General features: G+C 39.5%; 1 protein-coding gene across 5 annotated transcripts; it reads left to right on the top strand.

Moving 5' to 3' along the window:
• Positions 1-428: 428 nt before the first annotated feature.
• Serbp1 (SERPINE1 mRNA binding protein 1) lies at positions 429-17,169 on the top strand. Of its 5 annotated transcripts, none has more exons than XM_008844610.3 (8): positions 429-862; positions 4,205-4,355; positions 4,914-5,051; positions 5,178-5,249; positions 6,268-6,342; positions 12,138-12,315; positions 15,249-15,422; positions 15,837-17,169. In XM_008844610.3, the coding sequence occupies exons 1-8, from the start codon at positions 550-552 to the stop codon at positions 15,891-15,893; spliced, it is 1,158 nt and encodes a 385-aa protein (XP_008842832.1). In that variant the 5' UTR covers positions 429-549; the 3' UTR covers positions 15,894-17,169. The 5 variants fall into 5 exon arrangements, with proteins under 5 accessions (XP_008842832.1, XP_008842829.1, XP_008842831.1 ...); XM_008844607.3 differs by having other exon boundaries at positions 6,223-6,342; XM_008844609.3 differs by having other exon boundaries at positions 5,160-5,249.
• Positions 17,170-25,733: the final 8,564 nt, after the last annotated feature.

The following is a 25,733-nucleotide window of genomic DNA, read 5'->3' as shown; positions in this document are numbered from 1 at the left end:
CGGAAGTTTGTGCGTCTCCAGTTAGTAGGTCTGGGAGTCACCTTGACCCTCCCAGAAAGGTAGAGAAAGTTAGTCCCCGGCCGGAGGCGCAGTGGGTGAAACCCCAGACAAGAGAACACTTTCATAAGCAGAAGACACCCTCATATTTTCCAGTTTTCAGGGTACCTAAAGAGCGAGAGTTCAAGGGTGACAAGAGCAGGTGGCTTAGCTCCGCCCACGACACTCTTCCCCACCTTCCCCACCTTCAGCGAGCACGCTTCACTCTACCGTGAGATCCCGCCTCTCAGGCGCGCGCGAAGAGTTGCCGCGCGGTGCAGACTGGGAGTTGTAGTTCCAGAGTGGCCATCCGCCTCAGGAGACAGGACTGCGGCCTACATGCCCCATGGTGCTGTGCGACGCTGGCCGCTCCCGGATGTGTGCCTGGCGCCGGAAGAGAAGGCGCCCCCCCTCTCTCGGCCCGGCCATCTTGTGGGAAGAGCTGAAGCAGGCGCTCTTGGCTCGGCGCGGCCCGCTGCAATCCGTGGAGGAACGCGCCGCCGAGCCACCATCATGCCTGGGCACCTACAGGAAGGCTTCGGCTGCGTGGTCACCAACCGATTCGACCAGTTATTTGACGACGAATCGGACCCTTTCGAGGTGCTGAAGGCGGCGGAGAACAAGAAAAAAGAAACCGGCGGGGGCGGCGTTGGGGGCCCCGGGGCCAAGAGCGCTGCTCAGGCCGCGGCCCAGACCAACTCCAACGCGGCGGGCAAACAGTTGCGTAAAGAGTCGCAGAAAGACCGTAAGAACCCGCTGCCCCCCAGCGTCGGCGTGGCTGACAAGAAAGAGGACACGCAGCCGCCCGTGGCGCTTAAGAAAGAAGGTAAAGCCGGTCGAGGCGGCGGGGAGACGCGGGCTGGAGGGCAGGACGGGGGCGTGCGCCACCGCTAGCCTCTGCAGTGCGAGGGGCGTCCCGCCGGCCCACGCTGCCACAGCCGGGCGCCACGGTGCGAGAGCGATCTTGCTCCGAGTCCGCGTCGCTCGCAGCCGGCGCCAGCCTTCCCGCCTCGCGCGGACGCAGCGTGTTCCGAGGGCGGCCCGGGCGTTCCCGCCGACTCCGGCCCGCCCGCTCTCCGGGTGCCCTGCCCGCCTCGGCTCCTGTCCTGCCATCTTGTCCCACGATGGCGCGGACCCTCGTGGAAGGGCCGCTGCTCGTAGTTTGGGGTTCAGTCACGGTGGGGGAAGGTGCTGTCGGGTCCCACGTGGCTTTTTTCTTGTTTTTCTTTTTGGCTCCCCATCACTCAATATTCACAGTCGTACTGTAAGTTGCTTGAAGTGGTTGAAGTCGTTGGGAAGGAGAGGTTATGCGGGAGTAGTGCATGAAGACTGTCGCATCCCTCCATCCAACTCCCCGTACTCCCTAGTTCTCGGGGCTTTTCCAGGTCCGGGCCTCGTGGGTGGGAGTGCCTAGGTTGTCACGACCCGGCAGGGAGCCCCAACCTGAGCTTTTCCTGCGCACGTGCGGGAAGCGTGCTCAGATATTCATTGGCTGTGAATAGTTCCTGCCGGAGCGCTCGCTGAAAGTTTCAGAGTTTGGATTTTTGCCTTCTTTCTCATTACTGATTTCTTGTGAGTGAAAAAGCAAAACCGGTTGGGATTACGACGAAAGCGTGCAAGGTGCAAGATCGACAGCAAGTAGGCGTAGGATCTAAACCCAGTCCTTCAAATTGCTCTTGCAGGTTAACGTTGCCGCTCACTGCCACGTGCTCCTGAAAGCTGTTGCTTCTCACTAGGTTTGGGGTTAAGAATATTTCTGAGGGGAGAGGGAGAACTTTACAGAGGCTTGACATGAAACACCCAAGACCTGCGTGCCGAATAAAAGGGAAGAATATTGGGTTAAATCGAATAGATTTCGAGGGGACAGCATAGTTTGGAGCCTCAGAAATCATGTGTACATCACTTAGGCAAAGTGTCTACTCAGCCAGTAAAGTTTTATGACTTTACACAATTGAGTGAGGCGTCAAAGAATACTGGCTAAAATTTATCTCCTGATGACACTAGTTCAAAGAAAGTACCTGAGTAAATCGAGTCTGAAACACAGTTGAATGGGCTCCCTCATTTAAAATGTTGAAAGCATGAAGCATGGTTTAAATTCCTCATTGTTTGGAACATGAATCTCATCTATGAAATGAGCTCTTAACCTGGAAACTAGCCTTCTAAGTCATAAATGCAGGGGAGGCTTTCATTTGTGACCCGGATTAAGTTTGTCATTTACTTAAGTCATTCTTTTCCTTTGGAAACCTTTTCCACATCCATGATAAGTATTTTCCTTTTTAGAATTTTTTTTCGTTGTTGTTGTGCTGGGATTTAAACCCAGGTCCTTGCCCCATGCTAGGCAAATGCTCTGCCTCACCTCCTATAAGAGCCCTCTTAACCTAGAGTTGGTATAAAAGGTTTATAAATGTAGAGAAATTTTGAATGAAAACCAACATTTTCAGATCCTATCACCTGTCAGTCCCTGTTCTGTGTATAGGGTGGTGGTTGGTAGACTTGTAAACAGTCTCTAACCCTTAATAGTAAGATGATTATTACTATTAAGGTCCTGTGTAACACAGTGATGAACTAAGTTTACCTTACGTGAATTTCATAGCTTCTGTTTATTTGAAGAACTTGGGAATTGACAGCAGAATGTCATTGATTACAGACCAGGTTTTTAGATGAAAAATAAAAAAGGACTATAGTGCAGTTAACTCAAATGTAGGTAAGCACATCAAAAGAAGCTTGCATACTTTAAAAAGTATCAGTCATTTTTCATTAGATGAATTTAGTTTTTGTGGTGCTGGTGATAGAACTCCGCTTTTTGTAAACTAGGCAAATTCTCTTCCATGATGAATTTAAGAAGTTTTTTGAGATTTTTGTAGGTCTAGTATTGAATATTGGGTGGGGAAGCAAGCCATTGTCAGTTGGGTGTGTTTAGCTTGGTTATTAAAGCCTGAGCTGGTTCCATAGCTCCACCCTAATAGACAATCTCTGATGAAATTTATTTAAATGTCTTGGTAGAATAAGGTCTGTACTTAGGTTTGTCCAGAGAGTTTACAGATAGTGAACTTTAAAAGTTTATTAGATTCATATTTACTGTTTTGACTGTAGTTATCAGTTTGAACAAATGGTTTTGTCCTTATGGTGTTCCATTTTCTTAGAATCAGTCACATAGCTTGAGATTTTACAAGATCCGTTTCTCAGCTGGTTTTTGACTGTCAGAAACTGGTTTGGTAATTATAGCATACTTGAAATCTTAATCATGTATTTAACCATTAATTTATCTTTTTAAGAGTACCAATAATTCATATTGGTTCTTTTTGTGAGTTCTCACGTTATCAGAAAAAAATAAAGGCGGGAAAAATCACTAAATGCTTTAGCTTTCACCTGGAGCCACAAGTTTCCCAAACCAGGGCTTTGTGCATTGTTCACACACTCTGCCACTGAGCTATAGCCATAGCCCCTTTCTTACATAATTGACCCTTTTGTGTCTGGTTTTTAAAAATGCTCTGACAACAAAGATACTTGTAAGGACAGACTTGGGGTTTTCACTTGTAACTAATAACTGAAGTGTTTTCTAATGGCTACATGATAAGTGTTTTTTAAAAGGTGGAGTTGGGATTTGGGAGTACATAAGATGTGCGTGTACAAATATTTGCATTTTGAGTGCTACGTATCTGAGGAAGTTAGTATTTTTTTCTGGCTAAATAATAGCCTAGTTTGCTTTGGAGTAGGGGATGTTGGGGACTAAGGCTGGCCTTGGACTTGCCTTGCCTCAGCCTTTCTAGTGCTAAGATTGCAAGTACCATGTCTAGCTCAAATAGCTATTTGGGGGCTGTTTCTAGTACTCATAAATGCCCCATAAGTGCTTGGTTATATTGGTTTTATCTTTCATGTCCTTAAAACCAAAAACATACCACTTGACTGAAATCTCTGTAAGTTAAAATTTTTGTGGTAAGAGACATTGACTTTCTGAAAAGAGGAATGATGGTGTCCAAATGATTTCTAAACCTGCTTTAGAGTATCCTGCTTTATAGTATCCTTGTGGATGAAATTTGAAATGTTTGCTATTGAATAAGAATTTGCTTAAAGTAGTTTGTTACACATTGGGGATGCCCATTGTTTGTTGTCTAGGCCTACATTTTTTATATTGCAAAAATGATTTGCTTATGCTGGTTATTATAAGGAATAAGGCGAGTTGGAAGAAGACCTGATCAACAACTTCAGGGTGAAGGGAAAATAATTGATAGAAGACCAGAAAGGCGGCCACCTCGTGAAAGAAGATTTGAAAAGCCACTTGAAGAAAAGGGTGAAGGAGGTGAATTTTCAGTTGATAGGTAAGCTTTTGAAAGGTCTCCCTCCCTGTTTTGTCACTGTGTATAGTTAGATCTTAATGTAAAGCTATAAATTGGGCATAATAGCCAGGTAGCAGTGGGGGTAACTGCTGTCAAATTTTCAGAGAAATGTGAACCTGTGTTGTTAACACGTCTTTGGATAACATGTTCTATTAGATCTCTTAGAGTAGATATTTTGAGTTGATGGCCACTTTCTTTTCCTTGAGCTCCCCAGATACCAACTTTAAAAGGACAGTGGTATAGACTGATTGTTTATAACAAAAAAGGTTCAATGTGTTTATTGAAGTTTTTAAGTGTATTGGTAAAGAGTAGTTTTACCAAAATATGTGCACTAGCAAAAATGCTTTAAAGAATATTAAGAGTTTTCTCATTCTGGCTTCCTTTATGTGATTAGAAGTAGACTTGGAATTTTCTAAAGCATGTGTTTAGTTGTTGAGTTGTGAGTCTGTAAGCATATTCTATATATTTTTTGAGCCTTTGAATGGATTTTTTTCCTATTTCTGGAAACAAAAGTACAGCTTTTCAAAATTTGTATTGTAGACCGATTATTGACCGGCCAATCCGTGGCCGCGGTGGACTTGGAAGGGGTCGAGGCCGTGGACGTGGAATGGGCCGAGGAGATGGATTCGATTCTCGTGGCAAACGTGAATTTGACAGGCATAGTGGAAGTGATAGATCGTAAGTCTTACATTGTTTTATGTTTTAGATTTAAATGTGTTTATTTAGTAAAAAACATAATTTGAATTTCTAGAACTAAAGAGTATAATGTTAACTCAGTTTTGTTAGTTCTTTTTCACATTACAGTGGCCTGAAGCATGAGGACAAACGTGGAGGTAGCGGATCTCACAACTGGGGAACTGTCAAAGATGAATTAACGTTGGTATTCTGATTTTTTAAGTTAAATAATTTCAATAAAGTTTTTTTTTTTCCAATAAAATTGAACTGTGTCTTACTAGAGACTTGTTGATAATTAAATTTTTGTCCCTGAGGCAAGATGGGATATTCTTTTTCAAAGCTGTTATCTTACAGTGCCTTATGGGATAAATTTGGATTATAGTGTATCAGATGAAGAATTTTTATTTTCTTTTTATGTGCTGAGTGTATTGCCTGCATGTGTGTAAGTGCACTAGTGTCCTGCAGTGCCTGCAGAAGTCAGAAGAGGGCATCAGATCCCTTGGAACTGGAGTTATAGACAATCGTTAGCTGCAGTGTGGGTGCTGGGAACCAAACCAGGTTTCTCTGCAAGAGCAACCAGTACTCTTAAACTGCTGAGCCATTTCTGCAGCCCCAGCTGGCCTGGAACTCACTGTGTAGACCAGGCTGCCTTGATCTCAGAGATCTACCTGCCTCTACTGGGATTAAAGGCATGTACCACCATGCCCAGCCATGCTTGTTTTTTTTTTTTTCTGTTGTTGTTGATTTTTTAATGCATTTTTTATGTGGCAATTCCTGAAACCTACACTGAATTCCTACACTGAATTTCTACACTGAAGCTACTTGAGTATTATGACTTCTTTTTTGTCTTTGTTTCTTTTCTAACAGTTGTATTCAAGTCCTTAGAAAATTTTATAAGCCAGTAAAACTTAGTGTAGGCCTGTAAAGTTGAAGGCCAGCCTGGGCTACATATCCCATTGCAAACAACAAAACAACAACAAAAATCTAAGTTTTACTGGCTTTGCTTTAAAAGTGAGCTAATTTAATATTAATAGCTTATTTTCTTTTAGAGGTCATCTGGGGAGTAAAATTAGAAAAATGTAATGAATGTAAAACTTTTCTGTTATTTTTGTATGAAAAACTTTCAACTACATGTAAATGGACCTAGATGCCTTTCTTTTTCTTCTTTCCTTAGAGAGTCTCCCAAATACATTCAGAAACAAATATCTTATAATTGCAGTGATTTGGATCAATCAAATGTAACTGAGGAAACACCTGAAGGTGAAGAACATCCAGTGGCAGATACTGAAAATAAGTAAGTGATTTTGTGTGAGGAATAAGTGATCCAACATTGAAATCCATCTTAATTTTTACCAGTAACTCAGATTTTATACTGTAATTTGAGAAGCTCTCTATTTTGAGATAGGCCAACTCAGGTTGGTCTGAAACTCAGGATTCTTGTGCCTCAACCTTTGCATGCTGGTAATGCAGGACTGTACTGCCATGCTTGACATAGTGTTGGTTTGCACATTACCATTGTTATTCATCTTAGAAAAATAAGAAATATAAGTATTTTTAAGCAATGCCTATTCATAATACCTAACCACAAGGATGAAGAATAGTAATAAGGTGCTTGAACTTATACCTTATTTGAACTTACTGTCTTATTTGATAGAAAAGCTGTAGTGAGGTCATAGCTCAAAGTAATTTCCACATTTTACTATTAACATATTAAGGGCTGGAGAGATGGCTCAGTGGTTAAGAGTGCTGACTGCTCTCACAGAGGACCTGGGTTCGATTCCCAGCACCCACATGGTGGCTAACAGCCATCTGTAACTCCATTTCCAGGGGATCCAACACCTTCTGACTTCTGCATTGCACAGCACTGGTGCAGTTACATGCAGGCAATATATTCATACACATAAAATAAAAAATAATAGAAATTTTAAAACCCAGTTATGCTACATACTAAAACCAGACAACCTGAAAATATGATTAAGATTAGTTTCAACTCTTTAAGTTTTTTTTCTTTTAACATGGATTTGGAACAGCAAATTGTTTTGAATGTATGAAAAGAGCAGTGATGAGAATATACTCCTAGGTTACTAAGCATTCTTAATGTCCATTTTCTACTAAGGTTAAAAATTTGACTTGGGGGAGCTGGAGAGATGGTTCTGAGGTTAAGAGCTTTTGCAGAAGACCCGGGTTCAGTTCCTAGTACCCATATCACATGGTTCACAACTACCTGTAACTCCTGGGGGATCCAGCACCTTCTGGTCTCTCCCAGGGCCACCTACACAAACGTAATGCACATAAACTCATACAGACACAACATACACATAATAAAAATAATCTATTTTTAAGGTTTAATTTTTGAAGGTTTTGTCTTTCCAAGGATGGATAGTTTTAAATAAAGGTTAAGCTGGTGGAAGTAAAATTTCATGCCTTTCTAAAATATGCATCGACCGAAGCAAAACTTAATGCCAGTCATTTATTACAATATTGTGACTTACATTCTTAGATTACAAATTATTTAAGATAATGATTTCTTTAAAGATTTCAGCAGAACATGGTGAGGCATACTTATAATCTTAGTATAGGTAAGAGAATCACTGCAAGCTCAAGGTCTGCATACTTGTGTGGTCTTTGTAGTGAGTTCCAGGCTAGCCAGGACTACATAGGTATGGCCCTGCCTCAAAATAAAAACGAGTTTTTTTAAAAAAGAAAAACAACCCTTCTTATTTTATATGTATGAGTGTATTGCCTGCATGTGTGTAAGTGCACCTGTGTCATGCAGTGCCTTCAGAGGTCAGAAGAGGGAGTTGGATCCCCTAGAACTGGAGTTGCAGACAGGTGTTAGTCACCATGTAGGTGCTGGGAATCGAGCACGGGTCCTCTGCAAGAGCAGTCAGCGCTCTTAAGCGCTGAGCCATCTCTCCAGCCCCTAATACTTGTTTTTGTAAAGAGCCTGACTTGTTATAAAATATCTTACATACATATATACACACACCATATTGTTCATCCAGTTGACAGACGTGTGGATTGATTCTGTCTTTGTCTCTGACCTTACAGTAAGCATGGGGTGTGGGTGTTTCTTTGACATTGATTTTAATTTGAATGTGATGTGGAGCTTGGTCTGTGTGGAGCTCAGCCTGTTGGGTATGGCACATGGTAAATACTTGGGACTCTTCTAGGATTGGACTAAACTAACTCTCGTACAGGCAGGGAAGAATCAACAGGTTTATCAAGTGGCTCGAGGCCCTTACCCTGTTTAAGGGTATAAGCCATTAATTACTAGAAGGCATCCCTTTTGCAAGGCATCCCTTTGCTGCTGTACCTGTAAATAATCCCTCACACATGCACCTTTAAATAACTAAAATAATTTGTTCACCAAGCTGGGTGGAATCATTTCTTTGCTCTGTAGTGTATGCTCTATCTGGGGTGAATGCATGCTTATACCTCCCCAGGAAAAGTTACCTCAGTATGCCCAGTAGCGAAATTGCTGAATTTAGTCTTTTGAGAAACTTTGATACTGTTTTCTATTATGACTGTATTGATACACATTTCTGCTATCATTATTATTTCTTTTCCATAATAGCCATTTTATTGATTAGGATGAGATGGGGGTGTTTTTTGTTTTGCTTTTCCTTTGAGACAGGGTTTCCTGTAGCGCTGTAAACTGTGTAGCAGAAAATGACCTTGTACTTCTGAACCTTTCCAAGTGCAGAATTAGAAGTGCACTCTGCCACAACCAGTTGATACAGTGCTGGCAGTCTATCCCAGGGCTTCATTCCTACTAAGCATATACTACCAGCATCCCCAGCACTGTGGTTTTCATTTTTATTACACTGCTGACTAGTGATGTTGAAACTTTTTTCATATACTTGGTGGCCATTTATATCTCTTCTGTTGAGAAATAGCTTTCAGATCATTTGCCCTTATTTTGAAGTCAGATTATTTGGGTCTTTTGCTGTTGAGCTATTTGAGTTTGTTACATATCTCTGTAATTTGTTGATGAATAGATACAGATATTTTCCTCCATTCTGTAGATTGCCTTTTTACTTGATTGATTGCTTTACAGCTTTTTATTTTGGTTTGGTTCCATTGCTTAAATTTACTTTCGTTCTCTTGCCTTTTGGAGTCCTAGCTAGAAAATCTATGGCCAGACCAATTCTCTGAAATATTCCCTCCATTTAAATTTTTTTCAATTTAGTTTTATTTCTATTTTTTATGTGTATGAGTGTTTTACCTGCATGTATATATGTGCACCTGTGTGCTCGATGAGACCAGAAAAAGGTGTTGGATGCCCTGGAATTGGTGCTATGGAGAGTTGTTAGCCGACACAGGGGCTGGGAACCAAAAACCTGGGTCTTCTGCAGCCCCACATTTAAATTTTCAATCCATTGAGTTGTATATGAGCAGGATCTAGAAAGCCCAGGTTTTCTAGCACTATTGAAGATCCTATCCATTCTCCAGTGGTGTTTGCTGTTGGTGTCTTTGTCACTAATCGACTGTCTGTAAATATGTAGATTTATTTCTAGTTTTCTGTTCTATTACGTGGGTCTATGCTGAATCTGTCGTTTTATGTAAGGCAGTGATTTTCAGACCACTTTCAAGTCAATCGGGGAGTGGCATGTTCTCTCTTAACTTACTTTTTTCTGGCAAGAATAGCTCTTGTATCTGGAATGTGGTGGTGGCATAGCACTTGGGATGTGGATGTGGGAATTACAAAGCCAGCCTCTGCTACATAGCAAGTTTGAGGCCCTCTGGGGCTATTAAGACCCTGCCTCCAAAACAGAAACAAATATGAAATGATCTTTGGATGAACTACTTTTTTTTTTTTTTTAACATTTTTGGGTATTTTATGTGTGTTTTGCTTGAATGTATGTGTGTATACCTCATGTGTGCATGGTTCTTGCAGAGGCCAGAAAAGAATGTCAGATCCCCTGGACTGGAGTTAAGGATGGGTATTAGCCACCATGTAGCTGGGAACCAAACCAGGGCCCTTCTGTAAGAGCAGCGAGTGCTCTTAACCACTGAACCATCTCTCCAGCCTCTGCTGAATCACTCATGATGAGGGGGAGCATTGTATTCTTGTATCAAGCATTGGTCTTACTGGCATGAATGATTTATTGATGTTTTAATACAAGTAAATGGAATTAGATGGTTTTACACTTGGGATAATATATATTTATATGAAACGAGTAATTTTGTGAGGTAAATGAAATGGGAATTAATGGTAACACCACAAAACGTGAGTCTGTTCTTTACTAAAGTTGTGGGATCATTTTGCAGAGTGATCCCACATAGATTTCTAATTGTTTATCAGAAGGAAATGATGTAGTAATAGGATATTGGAAAGAAAAATCCTTTGCTTTGGACCCAGGAGTAAAATTGGATAATTCTTCTAAAGATGATGATGATGATGATGATGATATTGATGACATCTGTGCAGTCTATTCTTACTTAAAATATTCTCAGTTTCTCCCCTACTTTAATTTTGCATTTGAAGGATAAATTTAAGAAGCACATTACTTAATTTTCAGAATTTATTTGACCCTTGGCAGCATAAGATAGGTATCATGGCGTGACATTGATAAACAACTAGGAAAATTTTTTTTAAGAGCATAAGCTTTCTTTTCTGTAAGCTGACTGACTTATATCAAGATTCATTGTAAAATTTCTCCAGGAAATATTTTTTTTTGTAATGTGTATGAATGTATTGCCTGCATGTATGTGAGTGTGTCCATGGAGGTCAGAAGGGAGCATCAGATTCCCTTGGAACTGGGCGGGTAGCTGTCATGTGGGTGCTGGGGGTCCTTTGCAAGAGCCTCTAGTGCTCTTAACCACTGAGCCATCTCTGTAGTTCCATGACATTTTAAAATAAGAGTTTTTCCAATAATAAAGAACAACATCAAGGGGAATATTTACACACTGATGCTAAATAAATCACTTGCTATCTTTGTAAAGAAATGGAACTCCCAAAATAGCAAATGATTTCTTTGGTGACAATTGAGTTTGAAATTAGACTAAGGTAATGGATTCCTAGTCTTCTGCTTTGTTTATGCAGAAAGAGGAAAGGCTAATTAAAGTAGTTATAACCTGAGAATTACAGTGGGAAATAACTAATTTTGTATTAAATATTGAAACCAGTGTGTTTTATGGACAGCTGCAATACTGGTGAAATTTCAGTCTCCTATCCATATACAGAGGTTGGTTGAAAAGTTGAAGTCGCACAGAACTTCAGATTTGTAGAAATTTGGCTTTTTTACTCTGCCTTAAGGGCTAGTTGCAGAACTGAAAGAGCAATAGGTGACATCTCCTTTATCTATGCTATATAAGCCACGTATTGGGAAATATGGAAAATAAAGATGTAAGGCTATTGAGATGGATTAGCCAGTGAAGTGCCTGCTGCTCAAGTATGAGGATTGGCCTGAGTTTGGGTTCCCAGAACCCTTAGGGAAAGACAAGCAGGGGTTAACACCATTAGGGGCGGAGGGCAGATTCCTGGATCTCATTCGCAGCCATCCTGGCCAGTTGGTAACTTTGGGTTCAGTGGAGACCCTGTCTCCCAGAAAAAGGAAAAAGAGTAATTAAAAACATCCAAAGATTGACTTGGTATGCATTTGCATACACAATATGTATAACTCACCCACACCTATGTGCACCACATACACAGTATTTTAAGGTCAGTGATATTAATGCATAAGAGGGTATGGTTTGGCCCTGAGAGAAAAAACTTATGACAAAACCTGAGGACCTGAGTTTGACTTGATTTGAGACCCCCACAGTGGAAGGAGAGAACCAACTCCCTTGGGTTGTCTTCTAGCCTCCATATGTGTTACACATAGGTAAATATTACAGAAAAGGGTACAGTACAAAGTGTGGTTTCAAAGAAATATAAATTGTGTTCTTTGATAATCTGTATTCAGTTGCTACCATGTTGTATATTATTAGTCATTGCATTACACAGAAAATGGTGATAGAACTACCTTGGTATTTTTTCTAAAAAACACAGCCAGGATTAATTTCCTTGTAATAAATTGAAATTTTTCTCTGTAAGTTAGTAACAGCCATCTATCAGACATAAAATTTAAAAACTTTTCACAGGGAGAATGAAGTTGAAGAGGTTAAGGAAGAGGGTCCAAAAGAGATGACTTTGGATGAATGGAAGGCTATTCAAAATAAAGACCGAGCAAAAGTAGAATTTAATATCCGAAAACCAAATGAAGGTGCTGATGGACAATGGAAGAAAGGATTTGTTCTTCATAAATCAAAAAGTGAAGAGGTAAAATTTGTGTTTGAATTTTCAAATATGACTTGAATCATATTTGTAATTTTTGCTTTAAATTATGGATAATTTTTAAAAATAAAGCTTTATGTAGGATTATTTGGGGCTGAAAACTTGGAAAGAAAAATAAACTACATTTCCACATAATACAAGAAATTTAGTACTGTGATCGGTGTATAATAATTATGTGATCATATATTATATAAAATGTAGTGTAATAATAATTATTTTGGTTGACACTGAGTCTCCCTATGGCCTCAGCTGGCCTGGAACTTAGATAAACCATAGGAATCTACCTGCCTCTGCCCTCTTGAGTGCTGGAATTAAAAGGGTACACCATCTCACCTGACTTGATGTATAATTACTTTTTTTATACAGTTCTTTTTTCCAAAAAGCTGTTAGTAGCATATCCTATGATTAGGAATACAAATCCTGTTAATAAATGTCTAGTCATAGGAAAAACACATTTTCATCAGAATGTTTGCTTTTCTTTTTCTCATCCCAATTCTTGGAGATCAAATTGTTAGGTTGTATGAGTAGAACAATATAGGTGGTGTTCCTGACTTCAAAAATAAGAACCTTCATTTATAAATTTTCATTTAACTATTAAACCTCCTAGGTAAATGTGAAAAAGATTTACCGAGGCCCTAGACTTTCCCATGAAATTCTAATTGTAGTGATAGGCAATTCATTAATACCCTGAAGTCTGTCTCTCTCCATATATGTGTGTGTGTGTGTGTGTGTGTGTATAAAAGTTCACTGTAAAGTATTTCAAATTGGGATATTTACCTTTATTTATATATGTATCCCAATTTGAAATACTTTACACTGAATTTTTCAGAAAACTATAGTAGTAGCCTTCTTTTTCAGTTAACCTGCAGTTAACAAAGGTCCAGAAACACTAAATAGGAAATTGCAGAAATATGTAATCCATAATTTTAGATTGTAGTCCACTCTAAATAGTGTTGTGCACGTTTAGCATTATCCTGTACTGTCTCCCACTCAGGATGTGGGTCATCCTTTTTACAGATGGAGTCATACTGTCTGCTACTTGCCCATTAGTCACTTAGTAGCCCACAATAGGGAAAAAGCATAGTGGATATGTAGTGCTTGATACTATCTGTGGTTTATCTGCTGCAGATAATGGAGACTATTGCCTTATTATAGAAGAGGTAGGTATATGATTAGAAACTTAGAAATTATAAAATGTAAAATTGGTTGAAAAATTTTGAGACCTAGAACATTTTTTTTGATTCCCCCTTTTATAATTTTTATTTTATGTGTTTGGGTGTATTGCCTGCATGTGTGTACGTGTACCCATGTCATGCAGTGCCCGAGGAGGTCAGAAGAGGGCGTCAGATCCCCTGACAGTTGTTAGCTGCCATGTGGGTGCTGGGATTTGAACCTGGGTCTTCTGCAAGAGCCGCTAGTGCTCTTTCTTAACCACAGAGTCATCTCTTGCCCAAAAAATCTGGAACATTTTGTATTTGTGGAGTCACTTATGTTTGAGCTTATGCATCTAATGTTATTGTGTCTTTTTTTTAAATATGGGCTTGATTGGTATATATGGCTATAGGTAGAACGTTTTAAGTCACTAATGTGCTATACTGTGAGAGATAATGAGGTGGTTATAAGCAAGAAATGTCATTTTTAGAAGTGGTAAACTGAATTACTGTGTTGACAGGGGGTGGTCAGAGTGGGTACTTCTCATTCTAGGATGTTTTTTGTTTGTTTGCTTTCCTCACATTCTGGAAGTCAGGAATGTGTCCTGAACATCAGAACTTTGTAGTAAAAACCCTCTAGGTTTAAGTGGTGCCTCTGCTCTAGAAAGTTAATGAGTAGTGGATATCAGTGGTTAGAAATAGCAAACATTTAAATGCAGGAAAAGCAGAGAGGATATAGAAATTATTTTTATTTACTTGTGGATTTGTTTTGTTTTTGTTTTGTTTTGAGATAGGGTCTCCCTGTAGCTCTAGCTTGCCTATAGACCAGGTTGGCCTTGGAGATATGCCTGCCTCTGCCTCTTGATTGCTGGGATTAAAGGTGTGTGCCACCGTGCCCGGCTTTAGGTATCTTAATATTTAAAGAGCCGTTAATTGCTTTTAAATTGAGTTGTCATAACACAAGGGGATGACATTTAATTTTAGGCTAGCAGAATGTGTGACCAAAACAAAACATTTAAAGAAGTCAGGCATTACACAGTATAAAACTTTTTTTTTTTTGTCTTTTTTTTGTTACATTTAAGATGGGGGTTTTCACAAGATCTTGTGTAAAGTTTCTAATGTTTGACTTGAGGTTGGAGTAGTTTATGTGGAAGAAAAATGCAGGTTGAGTAGCCTTTGTCTGAAATGCCTGAGACCCAGAAGTTTCAGATTTTTGAATATTTGTACAGAATATCTCTAATTTGAAAATTATGTGGTGCTCAGAAAGTTTAGTATTTGAGATAGGAATGCTCAGCCTATAGTTGCAATTTCCTATCTATACATGGGACCCCAGATGGGCGATCCTAGTTTTGGAAGAGTATAGATAAGAAGTTCAGCTTGATCACTAGAATACCTTATGTGTATTCTATCCAAAGGTCTTTTATTAGGTATTCACATTGAAACCCTAATCCGAAGGGTGTATTTGAACTGTCCTTACACAGATTTCACAGCTGAAGATTATCATTTAGGTCTAGACTGGGGATGGCCACTTGGATTGTGTGGCTTTAATCAAAGACTACTGGCATCTTTGCCAGTATGATTCAGAGAAATTAGAGATAAAGCACAGTGACAGGAATTCTTTTCCAAGGTCAGTGCAGCCAAGCCCCAAACTAACTTAATACCTGAACAGCTAGATCATTCACACAAAGCATAGGTTGGGTAGTTGGTGTTTGGAAATTTTTGCAGTATTTTTTTCTGTTAATTATTCAGTGACTTTTAACATTCTAGGCTCATGCTGAAGATTCAGTTATGGACCATCATTTCCGGAAGCCAGCAAATGATATAACGTCTCAACTGGAGATCAATTTTGGAGACTTAGGCCGCCCAGGACGTGGTGGCAGGGGAGGACGTGGTGGACGTGGGCGTGGTGGACGCCCAAACCGTGGCAGCAGGACTGATAAGGTAGTGTTAAGATTTCATTTTCCCTTTTAAGCAATTTAGGGCTTCTAATAAGTTACTGATTCCTTTGGAAGTGATAAAATGTAGGAAATGAGTTGCTTTCAAAAAACATTTTAAGTTACATTTTTGTTTAAAGCACCTTAAAAATTTGAGAAGTGGCATATAACGGGACCTGTGTATGATCCCTAGCGTGTCAAAAAATTGAAGTAGTTGGAGAAATTGAGGGTGGGACTTTTGCAAGTATTTGTGCTTTGATTCTTATTCATGATTGTATTTTTAAATAAAAAACTTTATTACATTTACATAGTATTTTAACTTGAAGGATTTTTTAGAGTTCAGTGTCTAAAATGTAGACATTAGCAATATATTTCAGGATTTGAGAATTGTGGTTAATTTTGGTTTGTCTTTTTTTTCCAGTCAAGTGCTTCTGCTCCTGATGTAGATGACCCAGAGGCATTCCCAGCTCTGGCCTAACTGGATGCCACAATACAACCCTGGTTCCTTTGTGGACCCTCCTGTTCAAAGCTTTTGCATGCTTAAGGATCCCAAACGACTAAGAAATTAAAAAAAGAAAAAAAGACTGTCATTCATACCATTCACACCTAAAGACTGAATTTTATCTGTTTTGAAAATGAACTTCTCTCGCTACACAGAAGTAACAAATATGTTAGTCAGTTTTGTATTTAGAAATGTATTGGTAGCAGGGATGTTTTCATAATTTTCAGAGATTATGCATTCTTCATGAATACTTTTGTATTGCTGCTTGCAAATATGCATTTCCAAACTTGAAATATAGGTGTGAACAGTGTGTACCAGTTTAAAGCTTTTACTTCATTTGTTTTTTTTAATTAAGGGTTTAGGTGTTTCCTCAATTACAAACTGATTTTAAATATTGAACATAATACTGGTTTTAATACCTGCTTTGCATTTTCACACACAGTCAACTGGGACATGTAAACTTTAAATTTATCACATTTTATTCTGCGTGGAATACTAACTACTTTATGTATTTTAACTTAATATTTTGATTTGGGGGGAAAGATCTTTTCTCATGATAGCTGATATATGCTAAATCTTTATACAGAAATATCAGTACTTGAACAAATTCAAACACATTGGTTTATTAACCTTGGCTCATGCATGGCTCATTAGGTTCAGATTATACTTGATTCATAGTTTCCATTATATTTACTTTTAAAATGTGTGGCTTTCCCATTTTAAAAGCAAAACTACACACCATTTTGGTGGAACTTGTATAAGCTATTTATTGTTGATAGACACAGACTGTCAAGTGAAATAGTTTTGTGGGTGTGAGTTTTTTCTTCCCTTCCCTCCAACAAGGTGAGTGGAATAAGTTGGTTTGATTGATTGCTAATAGTTGAACTATAAAGTAGGTGTCTGGCCAATTGGGATGATTTGTGTGTGAAAGGAGCCCATATAAAAATGGTATATCCATCATAAGTACTCCTTAATCATGGTTTTGGAAAAACCAAATGGCACTGGTTAGTATGCTGAGATGGGCAAGTATCTCTTAATTTTTGGAGTTTCAAAAGTAGCTTTAATTTTAGGTTGGAGGAGCAGCACCATCCATAAAACAAACCAAATACCTTATACTTTATGATTTTCCTGTGCACTGTTATTATTTGGTCCAGAGTTGATGGAGGACTGTTGCACAGAAAGTGTTGGCTGTCGTTTCCCATTTCCTGCATTAGAAATTAGATATTGACGGATTCCTTGACTGGGAGCACCACCACTTATTCAAAAATACATGCATAGAATGATCAATAAACAGGTTTTTGAGGATTTTTTTTTTCCTGCCACATTTATTGATTAAACAGGGAAAGAATTTTATTTAAAACTTTGAGGATGTTTTGTCAGTTGTCAGTAATTTCTTACCATGGTTGTAATGTCTAGCTTTTTAATACACTGGTGATCATAAATCTTAGATTTGTTACAGAGATGATTGATTTTCATGTAAGGTGTAGGGGTCTATTCATTTACTTAGACTTACTACTTTAGTAGTAAGTCTGAAATATTGGAAAGGAGGTAATGTGTTTTAATGATGGATAAACTAGTGCAGGTGTTGTGGATCTTATGGTGCTGAACATGGTCTGCACTAGTGCTAATGTCTGATGTATGCAAACACCTATCTAGAGGCAAGTATTAATTTATTCCATGGGGACAGTTGATCGCTTTCGAGATTGCAGCGTATGCATTCTTAAATCAGTGAGTTTAAATTCTTAATTATCTAACCCATTTCTGAAGAGTAACGTGTATAAAACTTCTTGGTTTACAGCAACATGCTGGGGAAGTGCCTGCTATAAAATATACAGGTTCTACCTACTGTCAGCCATCGTCACTAGAAAACATGTAACTTTCAAGTAGCCTGAATTTGAGAGTTGGTCCATTAGTTCTATCTGACGAATGTGAATTTGCCTCCAGGTTCACTTTGTGTAAAGACCTAAAACTGAACTTTACCTTTATTGATGAATAATACCTGAAACTGTTTTCATGCATACTTAAAAGGTATAAGAAGGCCCGGTGTGGTGGTACACGCCTTTAGTCCCAGCACTTGGGAGGCAGAGGCAGGTGGATCTCTGTGAGTTCAAGGCAAGCCTGGTCTACATAGTTACAGGACAGCTGGGGCTACAGGGAGACCCTGCCTCAAAAAGACCAAAAAAAAAAACCAAAAAATGAAAGATATAAAAACCACAGAAACCCCCTTATGCATTGGCTTCCCTGTTAAGATATTATGTGCAGTTTGGGGAAGGAATACCTATACTAGTGATAAAATTTGGGAAGTTAGTGAAATAATTTCCCAGAGCTGATAGAATAGTTGGCTTCATGTATGATAGGCAAACACTCTGATATCAGAATTGAGGTATTTTGGACATCTCCAGCTTGCTTTGAAATGAGGGTATAGCTTCTTAGCTGAATACTGTTGGAGGCATTGAAAGATTTAAATGTACCATGAAGTACTTCAGTTCTTTTTACTCAGTTCAAGACATTGCCAGACTTGTGAATGTATTTGGGGCTTATTTTGGTTTGGGTTTGGAGAGAATACTGAGTATCCTGATATTTTTGTAATTGCTAGAGATGATATTGCTGAAATAGAAAAATGTTATACAGAGTTTGCATATGAAATCTAAGTGTTATGTGTTAAATTAAAAATGTCTTTTAAGAACAATTAGCAGGTGGAAGAAACCAACTATTAAAAATTAGAAATCTGAAGCTGCTAGAACCTTATTGGTGACTTTAAAGGTAAGATGATGCCAGGTACAGTAGTGGGCATGTGGCCCACCACAGCGCTAGCTGGTGCAGTATATATCTACAGTGCATTCCTTCCCCTGCCTCGTTCTGTGTATCCTTCCAGGGCCTTATACTTGCTGGACCAAGGACGCCAAGCTGTATCTGTAGCTCTGCACTAAAGTAAAAGCTTAGAAAATATATTCTAACCCAAACCTTTGTAACTCTACTGAGATTAATATGTGAATGTTAAGCAGTTCTGAATGTTATATCTCCATATTAACTAAAAGCCCAGAAACCAGAGTACTAATATGCCTTGAAAGGGATGTCTAGTAACAGGGAGTAAAGTTATATGTGATTGAACTTGGAGACCTTAGTACTCTCATTAGCATAAGCAGTGAATCACCAGGAGTTTTTGTTAGGTTGTTTTACAGTGCTAAACATTTGTGTGTGGTGGGCAAGTGTTCTGCCACTACTATACCCCCAACCTTGATTGCCAGTTTAGTTGAGATAAATAAGTAGCTACATTCAGAAATGTAAGTTTTTGTTATGTTCTGGCATTGCCTTTTACCTTGGGTATGTTTGTTTTAACTTGAGATCTTGAGTTCCCCAGATTTTTTAAATGATTGAAATAAGCCTTTGAGGAATCCATGAATGTAGGGAAAACAAAAGTACATGAGAATCTTGATTTGCGTGTGTGTGTTGGTGTGTGTGCCAGGTCTACATGTGTAAGCAATGCCTGTGTGGGTCAGTGGACAATATGGGCAGGTGTTGCTTCAGGTGTGGTCTAATTTTCTTTGAAATTGTATCTCACTGGCCTGGAACTTGTCAAATAGTCTAGGTTGGCAGGTCAGCATCCCCCAGGATCTGCCTGTTTCCACCTCCCTAGCACTGGGATTACATGTGCATGCTGTCATGCTTGGCCTTTTAAACAAATTTTAAATTCATGTGGGTTCTGAGGATTAAAATCAGACCCTCATGTTTATAGGTTGAACTATCTCCATAGCTTAAAAAGCTGAATTACTAAAAGTGCTTGGTGTAAGAAAAACAAAAATTTGGGTCCCTAACCAATGTACTAACTGAAAATGAATGTTATTTAAATAGAGTGCTCTGTGTGTTGCCCCTACAGTACTCAGATCTGAGGTGTTACTCCAAGCCAAAATGTAAGGAAGGGCTCCTTTAAAATAAAAGTTAACGTCTGTATATGCATTGAATCATACTACTAGAATGTTGTGAAGTAGGTTTTTTTTTTTTTTTTTGGTGGCTTTTTGAGACCGTATCCTGCAGCCTTAGCTGACCTGGAACTGACTATATAGACCAGGCTGGCCTCCAACTCACCTGCCTCTGCCTCCCAAGTGGTGGGACTACGGGCATGTGCCCAACATGAAATGTTTTAAACACTTATTTAATAAAGAAGGGGCAAGGTATGTGATGACACTTCATTTGGTCCTTGTCAAAAAATGGAGAAGTGATAGCTGGTAGGTAAGTTGTTTTTAGGCAGGGTATGTAGCCATCACTGGCTGGAACACAGTTTGTGGACCAGGTTGGCACAGACATTTGAGTGCTGGGATTAAAGGCAACTGCCACCACCTGCATGGCTTTTAAAAAAATTTTTTAAAGTTGGGGGTGGGGGGAGTCTATGCAGGTGCCCACAGAGGTCAGAAGAGGGTATCATCCCCTGGAGCTGGAGTTACAGGCTATTGTGAGCCACCCACCTGCTGAGAACCTAATCACTGAGCTATTATGTCCAGCCTTTGTTTCTAGTTTTTAAGCGAGACTGAAGTTTACTTACAAGAAACTTGATTGTTTGCTTGTCACTTTGCCTGTAGCTGATTGATTTCTAGAATGTATTAAAAATACCTGTAATTTGAAGAAATTCATTCTCATATATATGGAAGACTGTAAAGTCCAGTTAACTTGAGTTTGATATTTGACAAGAATTTTGTCAGAAGGGGTCTAAATGTTCTATTAGCCAGTAAGTAGTGTGAGACAATTTTTCCTGTTTTGGAGAGAGAATACAGAATTCTATTCTTGGAATCCACAAAGAAACATGACTAGGTTTGGCAGCTAGCTTCCCTGACAATACTTAGATTCAGGCAAACACATTCAGGCTGTTTGCTGAAGTACTTCGTTGATACTCTTGAAATGAATTCAGTAGCTATGTTCAAGATGTGTGAGTTTTCTTTCTCCTTATTACATCAGTGAACATAAGTCTTCATGATAGGTGAAGTGAAATGTATCTTTAGAGATAGGCATTTGGGTAGGTTTTTTTTTTTTAATTTTACTTTGTGTATATGAACATTATGACTTACTGTGTAAATACATGCATGTCATGCTGTGCCCACAAAGGACAGATGAGGATGTTGAATCCCCTGGAACTGGATTGTTAGCTGCCACGTGTATGCTGGGATTCAAACCAGGTCTTCTACAAGAATAGCCAATGCTCTTAACCGCTGAACCATCTCTCCAGCACTATTTTATTTTTTTGAGTGTCTTGCCTACATGTATGTAAGTGCACTGTGTCATGCAATGCTTGTGGCCAGAAGATGGGATGTTGGAGTCTCTTGAACTGAAGTACAGATGGTTCCCATGTGGGTACTGGGAACCGAACCTGGGTCCTCTGTAAGAGCAGCCAATGCTTCTAACTAACCAGTGACCCATTTCTCCAGGGTTTTGTTTCCTTGAGACAGGGTCTTGCTATGTACTTGTCCAAACTGGTCTGAAACTGGGGACTGAGGGTTATTAAGTGTATACTACTATGCCTGGCAGCTGTTGCCATATTTTTCTTGAAATTAAGAATTTCTAGCTTCATCTTCATTTCATATGCCTTCCTTAGATACTAATACGTACTTAAGGGGAGATGTGGGTTATTACTAGGTTAAGCTCTTTGGGGCAATCAATTCATTTCCTGTAGTCACAGGGTGGGGTGGTGAATCAATTTTAGCAGTTGTAGATCTGCTCCCCAAAAAGGCTTTCTTCCCCCACTTTCTTTTAAACACTATTCAGAGTGGTGTTTTATCTGTGTCCTATCTGTACCTTGTGGGATTTAGATAAGTTGAGTATATTCCTCACTTTTTACATTGCTGTAGCAAAATATCTGACAAAGGCAGCAGAAGGAAGGATGGAAGGTTTTATAATTTAAGAAAGGATACAGTCTGTTGGTAAGGAAGGTTTGGTGGTAGTGTGAGGTGACTAGTCATTGCATCTGTAGTCAGAAAGCAGAATCTTGAAGTTAGTGGTCAACTCGATTTCTTTTATTCAAAGGCCTCATGACTTAAGCACCATCATGCCCCACCCCTTTCCCCAATCTGGCTGTGTTTTACCTTTTCAACCTTTTAATGAGAGTACTAAGGGTCAGTAAATGTCAAGTAAAAGAACAAAGATACAGGCTGCCACAGAAAGCAGGAGTGTTTGTTGCCTCTCCTAGTCAGTTTTTGTTTGGAAACAGGTACTATGTAGCGTACAGGTTCTCACTATGTAGCTGTGGCTGGTCTGGAACTTGTTGAGATCTGCCTACTGCTGCCTCCTGAATGCTGTGATTAAAGGCTTGCATCATTCCCAGTCTTTGAAGAGAAATCAATTAGCATTATTTTATGCTTTAAGAATAATGTGTATTAACAAAATATAATTGAGCAAATTTATGGCTAGAAATAACCAATTAGTATTTTAGTGTATATTCCTTCAAAACTTTTACATCATTCTCAAAAGTGATTCTTTTCAGCCATTTATAATTGGCCATTTCCTTGTCAGATAGTGTTAGTTTTCTCTTTGTGGTGCTGATAGTCGAATGCAGGGCTTTGCACACAAAGCAGTCAATATTGTGCTTCTTAAAATTATTATGTGTATAGGTGTATTGCCTGCATGTATGTGCACCTGTGTTGTGCAGTGGCCCTAGAGGTCATTGTTAGCTGCCATGTAGGTGCTGGGATTCAAACCTGGGTCCTCTGTAAGAGCAATCAGTGCTCTTAACTGCTGAGCCATCTCTCCATTAGACTTTTTTTAATTTATATTTTTTACGTGTATACGTGTATTGCCTGCATGTAGGTAAGTGCACCTGGGGAAGACAGAAGAGGCTGTCGGATCCCCTGGACTGGAGTAAAGGACAGCTGCCATGTGGGTGCTGGGATTCAAACCTGGGTCTTTTTGCAGGAACAGTCAGTGTTAACTGCTGAGCCATCACTCCAGCCCCTCCATTACACTTTTTAAAAGAAAGTGGCATTGTATGCTTTTTTACAGTCCTAAGGAAGCCCTGGTTCTAATTCCAAGTATATTGAAATGTGAAATGGTTATAGAGCTTCACTACCATTGGAAACCAAGGCACAGTACAATTTAATTCGCAATTTAATTTTTTAAATTTAAAATTAAATCACTGTTTTGCCTGTATGTATGTAGGTGCACCAAGTGTGTGCAGAGCCCACAGAGACCAGAGGAGGACACTGGATTCCCTTGGAACTGGAGTTATGGATGGTTGTTAGCTGCCATGTGGGTGCTGTGAACCAAATCCAGGACCTCTGCAAGAGCAGCCAATGTTTTTAACTGCTGAACCATCTCTCCAGCCCTCTTTAGAATTTAAAACAGTATGGTATTTTCCTTGTGCAGATAATCATTGTTTCACTGGGTCTTTTTTTATTAAGAGACAGTCATTTTGATCTGTTGAAGAGTCCTGTGTTTGAGGATATTGTACTGTTTCTTAGGCTGTATTGATAGGAATAGAGTTGCCTGTTTTTACTGAATATTGTCCGGCAGCTCTTCAAAATTGGGACAGCAGAATGCCAGTTTCCCTCTCAAATATTGGGATTAATACTGGCTAAGGTTTTCTGGAGTCTTTGCTGATAAAGTGAGAAGTATTTACACTTAAATAATACTTCATACTTACTGGGCTTTAGTATGTACTATGTAAGCCTGTTTAAATTTGCCTTTTAAAATTTTTGTTCAGGAATTTACATTTTGTGTTGTGTAAGATTTTAATCTTGAAAATTTGTTAAGAGCTAACCTGCTTCTTTTCATCACTCAGCCAATCGATTGGAAACCTACCCCACCCAAGTTCTTGAACATAGTAGGCAAATACTTTTATTTTACCACTGAGCTTTATCCCCTAGTCAGAACTGTTAATCTTTTAGGGAAGGGGGAACTTTCTAATCTCTTAAGAGAAAGTACTTTCTCTACCCAGCAAATTCCACCTTCCCAAGTAAAGCTTTTCATAAAGAAGCTTAAGGTGAACATCGATGAGTTCTGTAAGCTGGAAGGAAAGTAAAGTAAGGCGGGGAGGGGACTTCATCTTTGATACTGGGAAAGGAGACAGCTGCATCTGTTGACTCGAACAGACTGGTGAGAAGGAACAAGACTGGAATACAGTGAGTTGACTAGGTGGCATTTCTTTCTCAGGCTCCAGGGCATTGGTCAGTTGTGGTTGTAGGCTATAGGGAAAAGGGTAGGGTTGAGGAGAAAAAAGATTGTCTAAGATTGCCTGCAAGGTAGAATTGGTAAAGAGTGTTACTTCTGACAAAAGATTGCCTTATTCAGGCATAGTTTGTAGTGTGGATTCCTACATAAACTTTAATGGCTCAGTGGGGAGTTTGTCTAATGTGTGCCCTACCCTGGGTTGCATCCCCATACTCTCAAAAAAAAAAAAAGATTCATATGGATGATTTAGTATTCTACATGACTGTATGTAGACCCCAGAGGATTATGGAATTTTATGTATTTTAGTAAAACATACTGGGCTGGCTTAATGATTTAAGGATTTAAAAGTAACTTCATGAGGCCTTGCAGTCTCATTTGGAGTTTTAACTGGGGGTGGAATGGTGGGAAAAGGTCACTGTTTTTCTGACATTCATTGAAAGGGAACTAGCAGGTCGTGTGAGGTACTAAAGACATGCTTTGTGCCTTGATACTAAGAAAAGCCCCAACCTGTATCACATGTGACTGTCATTGAAGCATGTGGCAGAATAGGGGTTGGGAGTGGGGAGGAATGAACTAGAAACAAGTAAGCTGAACTGACTGGCTTCCAAGACAGGAAAACATGGCAAAGGACATGACCAGGCATGATACTGGGGAGATATTACCAAGTTTGCACGTCCAGTAGAGGAGTGAAGTAACGAGAGAATCCTGTTAGGGAAGGCATGGAAGTGGCTAGTGCAGGAAGCAGTAAAGTTTGCTCCATTGCCAATAGATAACAGGTTGGCCTGCTTCTGAGGAGGTAACTTTGTCATGGCCCAAGGCAGTTATCTAAGAGCCTTTCGCATTAGTGCAGACAAGTGAAAGCTGATGATGAGATGGAAGGAACCATGGTGTGGGGCTACTGCATAGTAGTAGCTAAGTGGGGTAGAATAGAGATGAACGAGCTTAATACTTAAAGCCCAAACTGGCTGTAGTTTGGAAGCAAGGATGTTTAATTATGAACAAACGGCAAGTAACTTGGATTTCTAGATCTGTGAAGGAGGTTTGGTTAAACCAAAGGCTGAGTTTACAGGACTGGGCTATATGGACACATTTCTAGTTTGGTAGATTAGAAAAAAAAAAATACAGATTTGCAAGATGCTAAATGGAAATCCAAAGTAGAGTGGAGAGCATTAGTTCCCTGTTATCGTAGAGGATGTGGGTGGGAGTAGGTTCATATTGATATGTTAGGCCTTTCATCCTGATCTTTAGGGGAGGAATATTAGTTTTGACCATGACCCAGGCAGTGGCTCAGAAGAGAGTGACATGCCAGAAGCATAACTATGAAGGAATAAAACAGCATGTTCTAAGTTCAGGCCATGAAAAAGGCTCAATCTGGGCTGTCTGAAGGCTAGCTCAGTCTAGGGATGAAAAGCATCTTCAGAGAAGGAAACAGCATGTAACCTTGAAGATTAAAAGGCTTTTTCTTTTTAATGCTATTTTTATGTGTATGAGTGTATTGCCTGCATGTATGTAAGTGTACTCATGTTGCGTAATGCCCATGGAGGTCAGAAGAGGACGTTGGATCCTCTGGAACTTGAGTTACAGACATTTGTTAGCCGCCATGTGGGTGCTGGGAATCAAATCCGGGTCCTCTGCAAAGAGCAAGTGCTTTTGACTGCTGAGCCA

This window comes from Nannospalax galili, unplaced genomic scaffold (genome assembly GCF_000622305.1).
Source record: "Nannospalax galili isolate Female #2095 unplaced genomic scaffold, S.galili_v1.0 scaffold441, whole genome shotgun sequence".
Classification (NCBI taxonomy): domain Eukaryota; kingdom Metazoa; phylum Chordata; class Mammalia; order Rodentia; family Spalacidae; genus Nannospalax; species Nannospalax galili.
Note: the sequence above shows the minus strand (reverse complement) of the source record. Positions and strands in the feature narration are given on the sequence as shown.